Source organism: Mesoplodon bidens (genome assembly GCF_964165515.1).
Source record: "Mesoplodon bidens genome assembly, chromosome: 3".
Classification (NCBI taxonomy): domain Eukaryota; kingdom Metazoa; phylum Chordata; class Mammalia; order Artiodactyla; family Ziphiidae; genus Mesoplodon; species Mesoplodon bidens.
Genome location: NC_138178.1, coordinates 41,205,683 through 41,220,621, shown reverse-complemented (window position 1 = coordinate 41,220,621; position 14,939 = coordinate 41,205,683). Strand labels below are relative to the sequence as shown.

General features: G+C 36.1%; 1 protein-coding gene across 1 annotated transcript in view; it reads left to right on the top strand.

The window, feature by feature from the left end:
- The window catches only part of AGBL1 (AGBL carboxypeptidase 1), a gene marked incomplete at both ends in the record, with an annotated part of 563,318 nt that overhangs the window by 300,996 nt on the left and 247,383 nt on the right, over positions 1–14,939 (top strand). The window contains one exon of the mRNA XM_081229515.1: positions 12,854–13,034. Within this exon, the coding sequence (XP_081085641.1) occupies positions 12,854–13,034 (181 nt within the window). The remainder of the gene's footprint in view (positions 1–12,853; positions 13,035–14,939) is intronic.

The window sequence follows — 14,939 nt, the reverse complement described above, 5'->3', positions numbered from 1 at the left end:
ATAAAATAGACTTTAAAATAAAGAATGTTACAAGAGACAAGGAAGGGCACTACATAATGATCAAGGGATCAATTCAAGAAGAAGATATAACAATTATAAAAATATATGCAACCAACATAGGAGCACCTCAGTACATAAGGCAACTGCTAACAGCTCTAAAACAGGAAGTCAACAGTAACACAATACTAGTGGGGGACTTTAACACCTCACTTACACCAATGGACAGATCATCCAAAATGAAAATAAGGAAACAGAAGCTTTAAATGACACAATAGACAAGATAGATTTAATTGATATTTATAGGACATTCCATCCAAAAACAGCAGATTACACTCTGAAATGTGCACAGAACATTCTCCAGGATAGATCACATCTTGAGTCACAAGTCAAGCCTCAGTAAATCTAAGAAAATTGAAATCATATAAAGCATCTTTTCTGACCACAACTCTATGAGATTAGAAATGAATTACAGGGGAAAAAACATAAAAAACACAAATACATGGAGGCTAAACAATATGTTACTAAATGACCAAGAGATCACTGAAGAAATCAAAGAGGAAATCAAAAAATACTTAGAGACAAATGACAATGAAAAAATGATGATCCAAATCCTATAGGATGCAGCAAAAGAAGTTATAAGAGGGACGTTTATTGCTATACAAGCCTACATCAAGAAACAAGAAAAATCTCAAATAAACAATCTGACCTTACACCTAAAGGAACTAGAGAAAGAAGAACAAACAAAACCCAAAGTTACAGAAGGAAAGAAATCATAAAGATCAGAGCAGAAATAAATGAAATAGAAACAAAAGAGTAGCAAAGATCAATAAGACTAAAAGCTGATTCTTTGAGAAGATAAACAAAATTGTTGACCATTAGCCAGACTCCTCAAGAAAAAGAGGGAGAGGACTCAAATCAGTAAAATTAGAAATGAAGAAGGATAAGTTACAACAGACACCGCAGAAATACAAAGCATCCTAAGAGACTACTACAAGCAACTGTATGCCAATAAAATGGACATCCTGGAAGAAATGGACAAATTCTTAGAAAGATATAACGTTCCAAGACAACCAGGAAGAAATAGAAAATATGAACAAACCAATCACAAGTCATGAAATTGAAACTGTGATTAAAAATCTTCCAACAAACACAAGTCCAGGACCAGATGCCTTCACAGGTTAATTCTATCAAACATTTAGAGAAGAGCTAACACCAATCCTTCTGAAACTCTTCCAAAAATTTGTAGAGGAACGAACAGTCTCAAACTCATTCTGTGAGCCCACCATCACCCTGATACCAAAACCAGACAAAGATACTACAAAAAAAGGAAAATTAGAGACCAATATCACTGATGAATATAGATGCAAAAATCCTCAACAAAATACTAGCAAACAGAATCCAACAACACATTAAAAGGATCATACACCATGATCACGTGGAATTTATCCCAGAGATGCAAGGATTCTTCAATATATGCAAATCAATCAATGTGATACACCTTATTAACAAATTGAAGAATAAAAACCATATGATCATCTCAATAGATGCAGAAAAAGCTTTTGACAAAATTCAACACCCATTTATGATAAAAACTCTCCAGAAAATGGGCACCAAGGGAACCTACCTCAACACAATAAAGGCCATATACGACAAACCCACAGCAAACCTCATTCTCAGTGGTGAAAAACTGAAAGCATTTCCTCTAAGATCAGGAACAAGACAAGGATGTCCACTCTCACCACTATTATTCAACATAGTTTTGGAAGTCCTAGCCACAGCAATCAGAGAAGAAAATGAAGTAAAAAGAGTACAAATTGCAAAACAAGAAGTGAAACTGTCACTGTTTGCAGATGACATGATACTATACATAGAGAATCCTAAAGATGCCACCAGAAAACTACTAGAGCTAATCAATGAATTTGGTAAAGTTGCAGGATAGAAAACTAATGCACAGAAATATCTTGCATTCCCATACACTAATGATGAAAAATATGAAAGAGAAATTAATGGAACACTCCCATTTACCACTGCAACAAAAAGAATAAAATACCTAGGAATAAACCTATCTAGGGAGATAAAAGACCTGTATGCAGAAAACTATAAGACACTGATGAAAGAAATTAAAGATGGTACCAACAGATGGAGAGATATACCATGTTCTTGGATTGGAATAATCAATATTGTGAAAATGACTATATTGCCCAAAGCTACCTGCAGATTGAATGCAATCCCTATCAAATTACCACTGGCATTTTTTACAGAACCAGAACAAAAAATCTTAAAATTTGTATGGAGACACAAAGGACCCTGAACAGCCAAAGCAGTCTTGAGGGAAAAAAACACAGCTGGAGGAATCAGACTCCCTGACTTCAGACTATACTACAAAGCTACAGTAATCAAGACAATATGGTACTGGCACAAAAACAGAAATTTAGATCAATAGAACAAGATAGAAAGCCCAGAGATAAACCCATGCTCCTATGGTCAACTAATCTATGACAAATGAGGCAAGGATATACAACGGAGAAGAGACAGTCTCTTCAATAAGTGGTGCTGGGAAAATTGGACAGCTTCATGTAAAAGAATGAAATTAGAACACTCCCTAACACCATACACAAAAATAAACTCAAAATGGATTAGAGACCTAAATGTGAGGACAGAGACTATAAAACTCTTAGAAGAAAACATAGGAAGAACATTCTTTGACATAAATCACAGCAAGATCTTTTTTGACCTACCTCCTAGAGTAATGGAAATAAAAACAAAAATAAACAACTGAGACCTAGTGAAACTTCAAAGCTTTTGCACCACGAAGGAAACCATAAACAAGACGAAATGACAGCCCCCAGAATTCGAGAAAATATTTGCCAATGAATCAACGGACAAAGGATTAATCTCCAAAATATTTAAACCGCTTACGCAGCTCAATATGAAATAAACAAGAACCCAATCCAGAAATGGGCAGGAGACCTAAGTAGACATTTCTCTAAAGAAGACATACAAATGGCTAAGAAGCACATGAAAAGCTGCTCAACATGACTTATTATTAGAGAAATGCAAATCAAAACTACAATTAGGTATCACCTCACACCAGTTAGAATAGGCATCATCAGAAAATCTACAAACAACAAATGCTGGTGAGGGTGTGGAGAAAAGGGAACCCTCTTGCACTCTTGGTGGGAATGTAAACTGATACAGCCACTATGGAGAACAGTATGGAGGTTCCTTAAAAAACTAAAAATAGAATTACCATATGACCCAGCAATCCTACTACTGGGCATATACCCAGAGAAGACCATAATTCAAAAAGACCCATGCACCCCAATGTTCATTGCAGCACTGTTTACAATAGCCAGGTCATGGAAGCAACCTAAATGCCCAACGACAGATGAATGGGTAAAGAAGATGTGGTACATATATACAATGGAATATTACTCAGCCATAAAAAGGAACGATATTGGGTCATTTGTTGAGACATGGTTGGATGAAGAGACTGTCATACAGAGTGAATAAGTCAGAAAGAGAAAAACAAATATCGTATATTAATGCATATATGTGGAACCTAGAAAAATGGTACAGATGAACCGGTTTTCAGGGCAGAAATTGAGACACAGATGTAGAGAACAAACGTATGGACACCAAGGGGGGAAAGTGGCTTGGGGGTGGGGTTGTTGGTGTGATGAATTGGGCAATTGGGATTGACAAATATACACTGATGTGTATAAAATTGATGACTAATAAGAATCTGCTGTATAAAAAAATAAAACTTAAAAATTTAAAAAATTAAAACAAAAAATAAAAGAGAATAAAGTTTGCTAGACTGAATAAAATATAATAGTCAATTATATGATACATCTAAGAAATGAATACCTACTGAAAAATTATAGAAAGTTTGAAAGTAAAGGGATGGGAAATGATACACATTGTAAATACTAACCTAAAGAAATCCAGCAAAGGTATATTAATACAGCCAAAGGAGAAGCTAAGGAGGAATGTTTTAGTAGAAATAGAGAAATACCTTATAACAATAAAATGTCCTGTTAGGACAACATAACGATGCTAAATCTGTTTTCATTTAAAACATAGCTTTAAAATAAAGAAATAATTGACAACATTATAAGAAGAAATAGAGAAATCTAAAATAGTCTTTGGAGACTTTTAATATACCTCTCTCAGTAACTCATAGAGTAAGGAGACATAATATCAAGCAAAAATATAGAAAATATGAAGAATATAACTAGCAAATATGATCTAATTGGTATATATGCAATGTTGCACTCAATGGCATTCTTTTAAACACATGGATAACATTTATAAAATTCCATCATACACTGGGCCAATGATGTAAATACCATTTTAAGTTCTTGGTAAAAGAACAAAAATATTGACACCAAAGAAAGTAGAAGGAAGGAAAAATGAAATTTAGGAGCAGAAATAAATGAAAGAGAAAACAACTATAAAATAAAGAGTTCATTTTTGGAAAAGACTAAAAATGATATGCTCTCTTTGAGAATGATTAAGAATAAAGAACTCTATATCAGAAATAAAAATAAGGACCATCACTAGAGACTCTTAAATATAATAAGGGGGATTTTAAAATAACTTTACACCAACATATTTGAAAATATACCTTTAAATGTAAAATTATTGAAAAGTAGAATTACCAAACTGACAAAGGAAGAAATAGAAATTCTAAGTGGTTGGATTTTTTTATTACATGAAATGAATGCTTTTTAATATTTTGATTTTGTTATTATGTAATTTGGGTTGTTATTAAAATCTTCAGAGAAAATAATTCTATGCTCAGATGGCTTCACTAGGAAATTTTACCATAAATTTAAGGAGGAAATATTTCTAATCTTCAAAAATCTTCCACAGAAAAAAAGAAGTGGTAATGATTTCCAACTCATCATAACCTTGATATAGAAGTCTGAAAAGGACATTACAAGAAATAAAAATTATAGACCAACTTCTCTCATGGGACATAGGTGCAAAATTCCTGAGAAAACAACCAAATCCAGAATTACATAAAATGATATATGATATATCATAATCAATGTATTTCAGGAATGTAATGTTGATACAACTTTCAAAAATTCAATGTTAAAGTGATGCCTAAGACTTGTTTCAAAATAATCTTGAGAGAGGTAGAGAGAGGGAGTATAAATAAAATAAAAATGGCTGGGAATTGATCATTGTTGTAGCTGGGCAGTAAATATATTTGTGTATATTCAAAGTTTTCTATAAAGGAAATAAAAAATAAATCCATGTAATTCATCACATTTACAGAATAAAGGAGAAAATTATGTATTCATTTCAATAGAAGCAAAATATCACTTGAAATAATTTGACATAATTTAAGATCAAAAGCTCTTAGCAAGTAGGAATAGAAGAAAACTTTCTTAATTTGATAAACGGTAGTTTCAAAAGCCTTAATGGGGAAATGTTGAACGCTTGCCTTCTGAGACTGGAAACAAAAAAAAAGATTGCCACTATCACCAGTTCTATTTAATATTGTATTGTAGAGTATAAGCCAGAGTTTTTCATTCTCCTCTCTGTTGACATTTTGAACCAGATAATTTTTTGTTATGGGAGTCTGTTCTGTGCATTACAGAATGTTTAGTAGCATCCTGGGCCCCTATCCAATAGAGACCAGTAGATGCGAGTAGCATCCCACCTTCCAGTTGAAATAGATGCTTTCAGGTTTGGAGAGGAAAAAATAAAGCTTGTTATTTGCAGAAGATAAGACTGAATGTGTAGAATATCCTAAAGGATATCATAGGAAGAAAAACATGAATCTCAACCCTTATATCATATCATAATCCAAAATTAACTCACTAGACCTAATATTGATTGACTTAAATGTAAAACTTAAGACTATAAATCTTGCAGAAGAAAATCATGGTCACATTGAGTTAGGCAAAGATTTCTTAGATGGAACACCAAATACTCAAACTATGAAAGAAAAAGAATGGAGAAGTTTGACTTTATCAAATAAAAAATGTTTTTGCTTCAAAATACATTTTCAAGAAAATGAAAAAGTAAGCCAAAGAGTGGGAGAATTTACTAAACCTATGTCTGTTAAACGGTTGTATTTAGAATATATAAAGAACACTTCAAACTCAATAATAAGACAAACAACCTGATTTTAAAATAAGCAAAAGATCTGAAAAGATACTTCCATTAAGAAAGTATGAAAATGGCTTAAAAGCACATACGAAGGTTCTCAACATCATCTGTCATCAGGGAAATGCAAATGAAAACAACAATTAGTCACCACTACCTCCTCATTAGAATGACTAAAATTAAAAAGGCTTGACAATACTAAGGGTCGGTTGTTCTGTGGATTAACTGGAACCCTCAGACACTGCTGGTGGACATGCAGAATAGTACAGACTCTTTGGGAAACAGTTTGGCAGCATCTCATAAAAACCTACCATAATATTAACCCTACCAAAGTATGCAGAAATTCTGTTCCCCCAAGTATTCACTTTGAAGAAAAATGTATACACAAATGACTATAGCAGCTTATTTCATAGTATCCCTAAACTGGAAATAATACAAATGCTTATCAACAGGTGAGGGAATAAACAAATTGTGGCATGTCCATTGCTCTGTGGTACACTGGAATGTAAGTCAGCGGCTAAAAGGAACACATTATTGATTTATGTAGCAACATGGATGACTCTCAAAAGCATTACACTAAGGGAAAGAGGCCAGACAAAAAGGTTATATGCTGTATGAATCAATTATTATGAAATTCCAGAGAAGACAGCCCCACAGAGCCAAAAAGCAGATCAGTGGTTGCCAGAGGGTAGGGATGGGGTGAGGCAACTGCCTGCAAAGGGGAGTGAGGGGAATTTTTGTGATGATAATCATGATCTTAGTGGTTTTACAGCACTGCATACATTTGTCAAAATTCATTGAATTGTAAAATTAAAATTGGTAAAATTTATTGTATGTAAATTGTACCCTAAGTACAACTAATTAAAAAAGAGAGATGGAAGAATCTTTATATATTGATGTGGAAAGACCACCAAGATATATTAGTAAATGAAAAACACACAGTGCAGAAAATTTTCATAGCATGCTACCTTTGGTGGTAAACATTAGTATCATGTATATTATATAATGTATAAATTTTTTTCCCAGCACACCTCTTTTCAAATTTTCTCTTTCTCAGAATCTTCTTTCATTGACATTTTCTTTTCCATTTCTGTTTCCTGGTCTCCTTCCTCACTCCTTGCCCTTCAGTCAGGCCATTTTTATCCACTCTCTTCCAGAGTTAAGGTCAAGTTAGCTGACTGGACCTTAAAAATCACAATATGCTCTTTTGGCCATTTCTCCTATCATCTTCAGCTCCAACAAGAAGCCCCATCTGATCACACTCTTGCAAAATGATTTTCCATGGTGCTTCCACAGCCTATAAGATTGTTTCCAAACTCCTTAGCGTGGGCTAAAAGGCCTGTTTAAAAGAAACAGGTACAGACTTAGCTTGTAGCATCACTCCCCTTCTTACCTTCCATATAGCTAGTGTTCTAGTCACATAAAATCACATCACTCCTCTTGAGACACTCTGTGCTTTATGACCTCATTATCTAGCAATTACATCGACTTACACCTTTCCATCATCTCCCTCCTTTCTTTTCTTCATCTGGCAAACTCAAACTCCAGTGGGACAAACCAGATCATATGTCATGTCTTCTGTGAAAAAAACTTTTTTTTAATCTTTCTCTTCTGTGGTTTACTACTCCTGGAAAATATTTTGCCTTTATGAAAACTGACATATGATTGTTATTTTCTGGAGACACAAACATGCTAGATCGGGATAAAGACATAGAAATGACTCAGGTAGCCTCCACTAGCAGATGTGTCTCTGTGTATATAGATACCTTTAAGTATCTACAGTGACACAAATGGGGTCCATTATGATGCAGTGCTCTTGCCTACATTGTTTTCACTCATCACTGTGTGACAGATATCTTCCAGTGTGAGATCTATGTGCCATTTTTAATGGTTGCATAGTATTCTGTTTTACGTATCATTTCTTTAAGTAATGTCCTGTGGATGTATGTTTAAGTCACTTCCATTTGCTCGCATTACCATAAATAACGTAATGAGCATTCCACTGTGCTTTGAAAAATGTCTTGACAAATGTCCCTGATCATTGGATCATAATTATCTGTGTGCCTGTCTTTCTCACCAGACTATTATTAGTTCCCTGAGGGCAAAAATCATTATTTCTTTTGGAATTTCCAGAACCTTACAGAGTGCCAGTAGGAGCTTAATATATATTGTTAAAAGAAAGAAGGAATAAATGAATGGATGTTTATATAGTTGGGCGTACATGTGTATCATCACACATGTCTTCTGTTCTTACTCAGCTTTTCATTGTCCTTGAGCCTGATATCTCTCAGGCATTATACCACCCCCTACTTGTTTCTAATACAGATGTCATTACCACTGACATAAATTCAATATGTTGCTTTCAGAATTACAATATTGCCAAACCATGACTCCCCCATACATTTTGGTGGCCTCTGGAATAGATTTTATAAATTACAGAGGAAAAAAAAAAGACATATACTTGATACTCTTTGCCCTACCCTAAGCAAAGATGAGTTATTAAAACTGAAATTGTCAATTACAAGAAAAAACACATAGTATGTATGTTGCATACTATTTACAGCTGTTGTCTGTTATGGGTTCTCTGGAGCACCATTTGCTGCTACAACTGAATGGTCCTATAAGTTTAACTCACCAATACGACTGCAAAATTGCCTTAAATCACGGAGAGGAAGGAGGAAAATCAACTAGAAATGGCTAAAATTCTGCTTACACTTATTTCTTCATGAGAATCCACAGTTTTCCCTGTTTGCTACTTCAGGATGCTCAGAACAGCCTGGCAGGTTTTGTGGTGTATTACAGTCTAGCAGATTATCAACCTGACTCTCCAAAGGGAAGAAACATCATTGACATTTCTTTGCAAGAGCTGCATTTGGCTTATTGACTAATGCACTGCATTGCACTGGTTACCAGGCAATGGGACTCAAATGGCCCAGACAATGAGAGTGTTTAGTTGGTGCTGAAAATTTACATGAGCTTAAGCTACTTTTTTTTTTTTTTTTTTAATCTTGCTGGGCTGGGAGCACTTACTATTGTTGTTCAATATGCTGTAAATGAACATAGTTCAAAAACCACAAAGAGAGTGATATGGAATTATAGTACTGAAAATAGGCCACTGATTGGGTACAAATTCGTCAAGCCTCTTTATTACTCAACAAGCTTTTTATTGGCGTGCCAATACAGCTTGCTTTGGAAGGAGTGAAAAGTAATTGTGAGCAAATGATATAGTGGGAAAGTTTACCTTCAACTAATTTCAACTGTGCTCAGCTAGCTAACTATATACCACCCCCCACCAATACTTAGTAACTTCCAGTTAGCAAATCACTAGGCTTACATGCAGAACATCCAACCCAATACTCAATTTCTTCAGAAACTTACATAATTCATCTCAGGTAGAACATGGTGGGGCTGGAATTTGAACTCTGGAAATATGGCTCTAAAAGTTGTTCTCTGCTCTATAACCCCACCACTGTCTATGGTTAAACAAATGTACTGTCTTCATAAATGTCAGAATTTTTTTGAAGCAGTCTTTGGCATGTCTTTCTCCTGTTGAAAAGCCGTCATTTACTTTCTATTTCTTAAAGTAGACATTCTCAACTGTTGTTTTCTGGGACACACATAACAAATATTCTTACTACAACTCTCTGCCATTCTTTTCTCCCCAGTCCAGAAAGCACACTTGGGTGCATGTTATTCAAAGTAACCTTATTTTAAGGATGACCTTAAACCTGCTCTTATATCATATAAGTTAAACTAGAGTCTAACAAGATATAACAGAAACATGATTACGTTTGCCCAGTCAAATAGTGGTTTATTGGTCTCAAACATCCGGAAGCATTGAAGAAGCTAGTGAAGGTGCAGGGTAGCTGCTTAAGGGATTTTTCAAGAACCTGTAGGCTCTTTCTACCTTTACGGTAACATCTTATCATGTGACTTTGATTCTCAAGTTGGCTTCTTCACCTGAAAGTATCAAATCTATGTTCACGGAAGGAACAAGAGACAAAGATGAGAGATAAGGGACAAAAACCAAGAAGGCATTTGCCAGGTGAAACAGTGCCCTTTGATCAGTTTTCCAGAAAGACCCACCCCAGGCTGCCATTTACATCTCATTGGTCTCGACCCTGTCACATGGTCACTCCTACCTACAAGAGGATCCACAAAGCTGGGTGTTTTGATCTGGGCACTTTTTAAACCCCCCAAAATCAGGGGTCTGGTAGTAAGAAAGAAGGGGAGAAAAGCTATTGGGCGGGTAGCCAGCATTTTGTGTGATATGTGTATGTGTGTGTGTATATACATGTATATGTCTATGTATGTATATTTATAAAGTATATGTATACATATATAGTGTAGTGTATATGTGTGTGTGTATATATATATATATATACACATACATATACATATATATATATATATATAACAAGCATTTACACTTTTATTACTAACCAATGATTCTTCAGTAGATCTCATCACAGATCATAGCGTATCAGGGAGACACTGACTCCATGGTTGAGAACTTCTGATCTACAGAATAAAGTCCAAATCCCTAAACAAAATATCTGAGGAAGGATCTTAACAGTTTGACACCAAACTGCTTTTCTAAATTCACAAGCTACTACCTCTAGTCCTTTGCTTCAGCCATTCACAACTTTTCTTTATTCTTGAATACACCAGTTTTTCTCTTCTGTGTTCTTTGCCATGTATCTTTTTCTTTGCTTAGAAGGCCCCTCCTCACGTTCTTTCTCTAGTTAGCTGATACTTATCCTGCAACACCCAGTCTAAACAGCATCACATCGCTGGAAATGTCCTTTCCTCTCTGACTCAGATCTATGTTTGGTGCTTTATATACACCTCCACTAGCTCACTTGTCATTATTTGCTTGCATGTTTGTCACTACCGACAAATGCTTTGGCCTGTTACAGAACAAGAACTATAATATATTCAACTTTTTCTACCCAATGCCTCCTGCAGTTTCTGGAGTATGTTCAAAATACCTGCTTAAGCAAAAACATAACTGAATATTATCCACAATATATAAAGGATCTACAAGAGAAGTAACATGCTCTCACCATAGTCAGTAAAAATGTACCAATATATGCCCCTTAAACCTGCGTCTCATTGGCTGTTGACAGAGGGTATTTTGTTTGTTTTAATTAATGATAATAGTAATATAATTAGGGAATTAATAGTTTATTTCTCTGTATCTTCCATTACTTGTTATTTAGCTGTAATTGAGAGTTATTAAGTTTTGTCTTTCTTTGTACAGAATTAGAGACACAGTTTATTCCCTCAAAAAGATTACTGCTAAAGGGAAGAAAAGCCATATTTAACTCACGATTTGAATGATCAGGAAGAAAATGACTGGTTTAACTTTTAGGCTGTTTAGTGGCTAAGGTATTGATACTTGGCAAATATTTAGTTCTCATCATTAGAATGGGTTTAGGAGCAATAAGGAATTGGGTGAGGATACAGAAAGAAGAGTCAAAAAACCCACACAAAATTAAACAAGGGCTTAGAGCAGACACGGTGGATTGCTTGTATGATACCACATGTTCCCCACTTCTTCCTCAAGTGTATGGGGACAGACATCACCAATCAATCAAAAGACATTTACCACCTGAGCTCACATGTGGTCTAAGAATACGTCTCAACACTACGATACTCCATGTGTCTTCTGTCAGCAAAGAAAGGATGATAAGTCTCTCTTTCATCAATGCATTCTTCATAAGATCTATTCATGTCAATACACTCCCTGTGATTGGCAGAGAGTGTGTTCCTGATTTCTTCTGCAAAGTGAAGGAAGTATTGCAACTCCAAGATTGAGCTTCCAGGTGCTTCCCTCTTTTGTGAAATCTCTCCAGGATTGGCTTCAGTGTCATAAAGTCAGTCATAAATTTCCCTGTTTCTGTACCTGACTCCTGTTTCTACTGGGGAATGTGAGGCACCATCCTAACCACAGACTTTATAATTGAGAAGGGAAAGAGCTAACAGGTACATACTGAACAGCAAGCAATATGCCAAGTTCTTTATAATCACATCCTTTAGGTTTTTTTTTTTTTTTTTGCGGTACGCGGGCCTCTCACTGTTGTGGCCTCTCCTGTTGCGGAGCACAGGCTCCAGACACGCAGGCTCAGCGGCCATGGCTCACGGGCCCAGCCGCTCCGTGGCATGTGGGATCTTCCTGGACCGGGGCACGAACCCACGTCCCCTGCATCAGCAGGCGGACTCTCAACCACTGCGCCACCAGGGAAGCCCAACATCCTTTAGTTTTTATAACAGCTGCAGGAGGTCAGTATTATTGTCCTCATTTTACAGATGAGAAAGCAGCCTTGGAGAAATTAAGTCATTTGGCTGAGGTCTTACAACTGGTAAATGATGAAGATAAGATTCAATCTCAGATCTGGGACACCCATCATCATGCTGTTAGACTCTGAAGAGTAAATTATTTCTTTGGTGGTCTTGCTAAAATCTGATTCTTGGTTGGTTTTGATGCCACTAAGTACTTATGCTTTGGATAACAGCCTTGAGCTTTAACTTTATACTCTCTTGAGGCTTGCAGACCATAGAGGCAGATGGAAAATGGATACATGTACATTAGATGTGTATTAGAAACAATCAACCTATTTCAGGCTTCATGCCAGTCAGGTGTAATACTGGCAGCCTGGAGATTATCTGGGTGGAAATCAAAAGTGTACTTAGGTTTAATTTTCTTGTGTCTCTTTTTCTGCAGGGCAGCGCCCATACCAGGTGATTACTGCTCGAGTTCACCCAGGAGAGAGCAATGCCAGCTGGGTGATGAAGGGGACCTTGGAGTTCCTGGTCAGCAGTGACCCTGTGGCTAAGCTCTTGAGGGAAAACTTCATTTTCAAGATCATCCCCATGCTGAACCCAGATGGTGTCATCAATGGCAAGTATGTCTGGCACCTGGCTCAACCTAGCCCTCATTCATGTTATCATGGTAACATGTTGTTGTTTTGCTCAATGGGCTTGACTGGAGGGGTCTTGGTACTCCGGCAGGAAAAAACTTCTCTTGGGTTCTGTTACCTGGTACAAATAACAGGGTAATCTCCATATACATTAATGTCAATCTCATAGTTCCTTTGAATAGAAAGGTATAGACTCATTGGCAGTTAATAACAGAGGAATCCTTAGAAATAATGTCATCTAACACTCTCCTTTTAAAAAGGAGGGAATTGGTGTCCACAATAATCCAATGACTCCCCCTGGTTACTTGGTTAGTGACAAAGTCAGGGCTCAAATTGTGATTTCCTTGAAGTTAAGACCAATGCTTCACAAAAATAATCTCAAAATGGATTAAAAACCTAAATGTAAAACCAGACGCTATAAAACTCTTAGGGGAAAACATAGGAAGAACACTCTTTGACATAAATCACAGCAAGATCTTTTTTGACCCACCTCCTAGAGTAATGGAAATAAAAACAAAGATAAACAAATGGGACCTAATGAAACTTAAAAGCTTTTGCACAGCAAAAGAAAACACAAACAAGATGAAAAGACAACCCTCAAAATGGGAGAAAATATTTGCAAATGAAGCAACTGACAAAGGATTAATCTCCAAAAGTTACAAGCAGCTCATGCATCTCAGTATCAAAAAAACAAACAACCCAATCCAAAAATGGGCAGAAGACCTAAATAGACATTTCTCCAAAGAATTTGTACAGATTGCCAACAAACACATGAAAGGATGCTCAACATCACTAATCAGTAGAGAAATGCAAATCAAAACTACAGTGAGGTATCACTTCACACCAGTTAGAATGGGCATCATCAGAAAATCTACAAACAACAAATGCTGGAGAGGGTGTGGAGAAAAGGGAACCCTCTTGCACTGTTGGTGGGAATGTAAATTGATACAGCCACTGCAGAAAACAGTATGGATGTTCCTAAAAAAACTAAAAATAGAATTATCATATGACCCAACAATCCCACTACTGGGCATATACCCAGAGAAAACCATAATTCAAAAAGTCACATGAACCTCACTGTTCAATGCAGCACTATTTACAATAGCCAGGTCATGGAAGCAACCTAAATGCCCATCGACAGACAAATGGGTAAAGAAGATGTGGTACATATATATAATGGAATATTACTCAGCCATAAAAAGGAATGAAATTGGGTCATTTGTAGAGATGTGGATGGACCTAGAGACTGTCATACAGAGTGAAGTAAATCAGAAAGAGAAAAACAAATATATTTGTCATATATTAATGCATATATGTGGAATCTAGAAGAATGGTACAGATGAACCGGTTTGCAAGGCAGAAATAGAGACACAGATGTAGAGAACGAATGTATGGACACCAATGGGGGAAAGCTGTGGGGGAGGGTGGTGGGATGGATTGGGAGATTGGGATTGACAAATATACACTAGTATGTGTAAAATAGATAACTGATAAGAACCTGCTGTGTAAAAAAAAAAGATTAAAAGAAATAAAAGAAAACAAAACGAACAAACAAACAAAAAAAGACCAGTGCTTTGATTTGCTTCTATTTCCTGCAGATAAATCTTTATTCTCAGTTGTATTTTACTGGATTCTGGATACAGCTATAATAAAGGTGTCACTTTATCTAAATGGAATGGCTGAAATGGTTGAAAAATGGCTGTGGAATGGCTAAAATTGAAACGACTGAAAAATGGTTGGCTGCAAGAGGGAAGATTGGGGTGGTGCTTCTCCTGGCCTAGCTCCTCCATGCCTTTCAGAATGTATAATAGGAAAGGTGAATTCCAGTGTCATAAGGGTTCAGCATTTGCAGAGTTGTGAGTTGAGGCCCAGATAGAAGAGCAGGTTCCC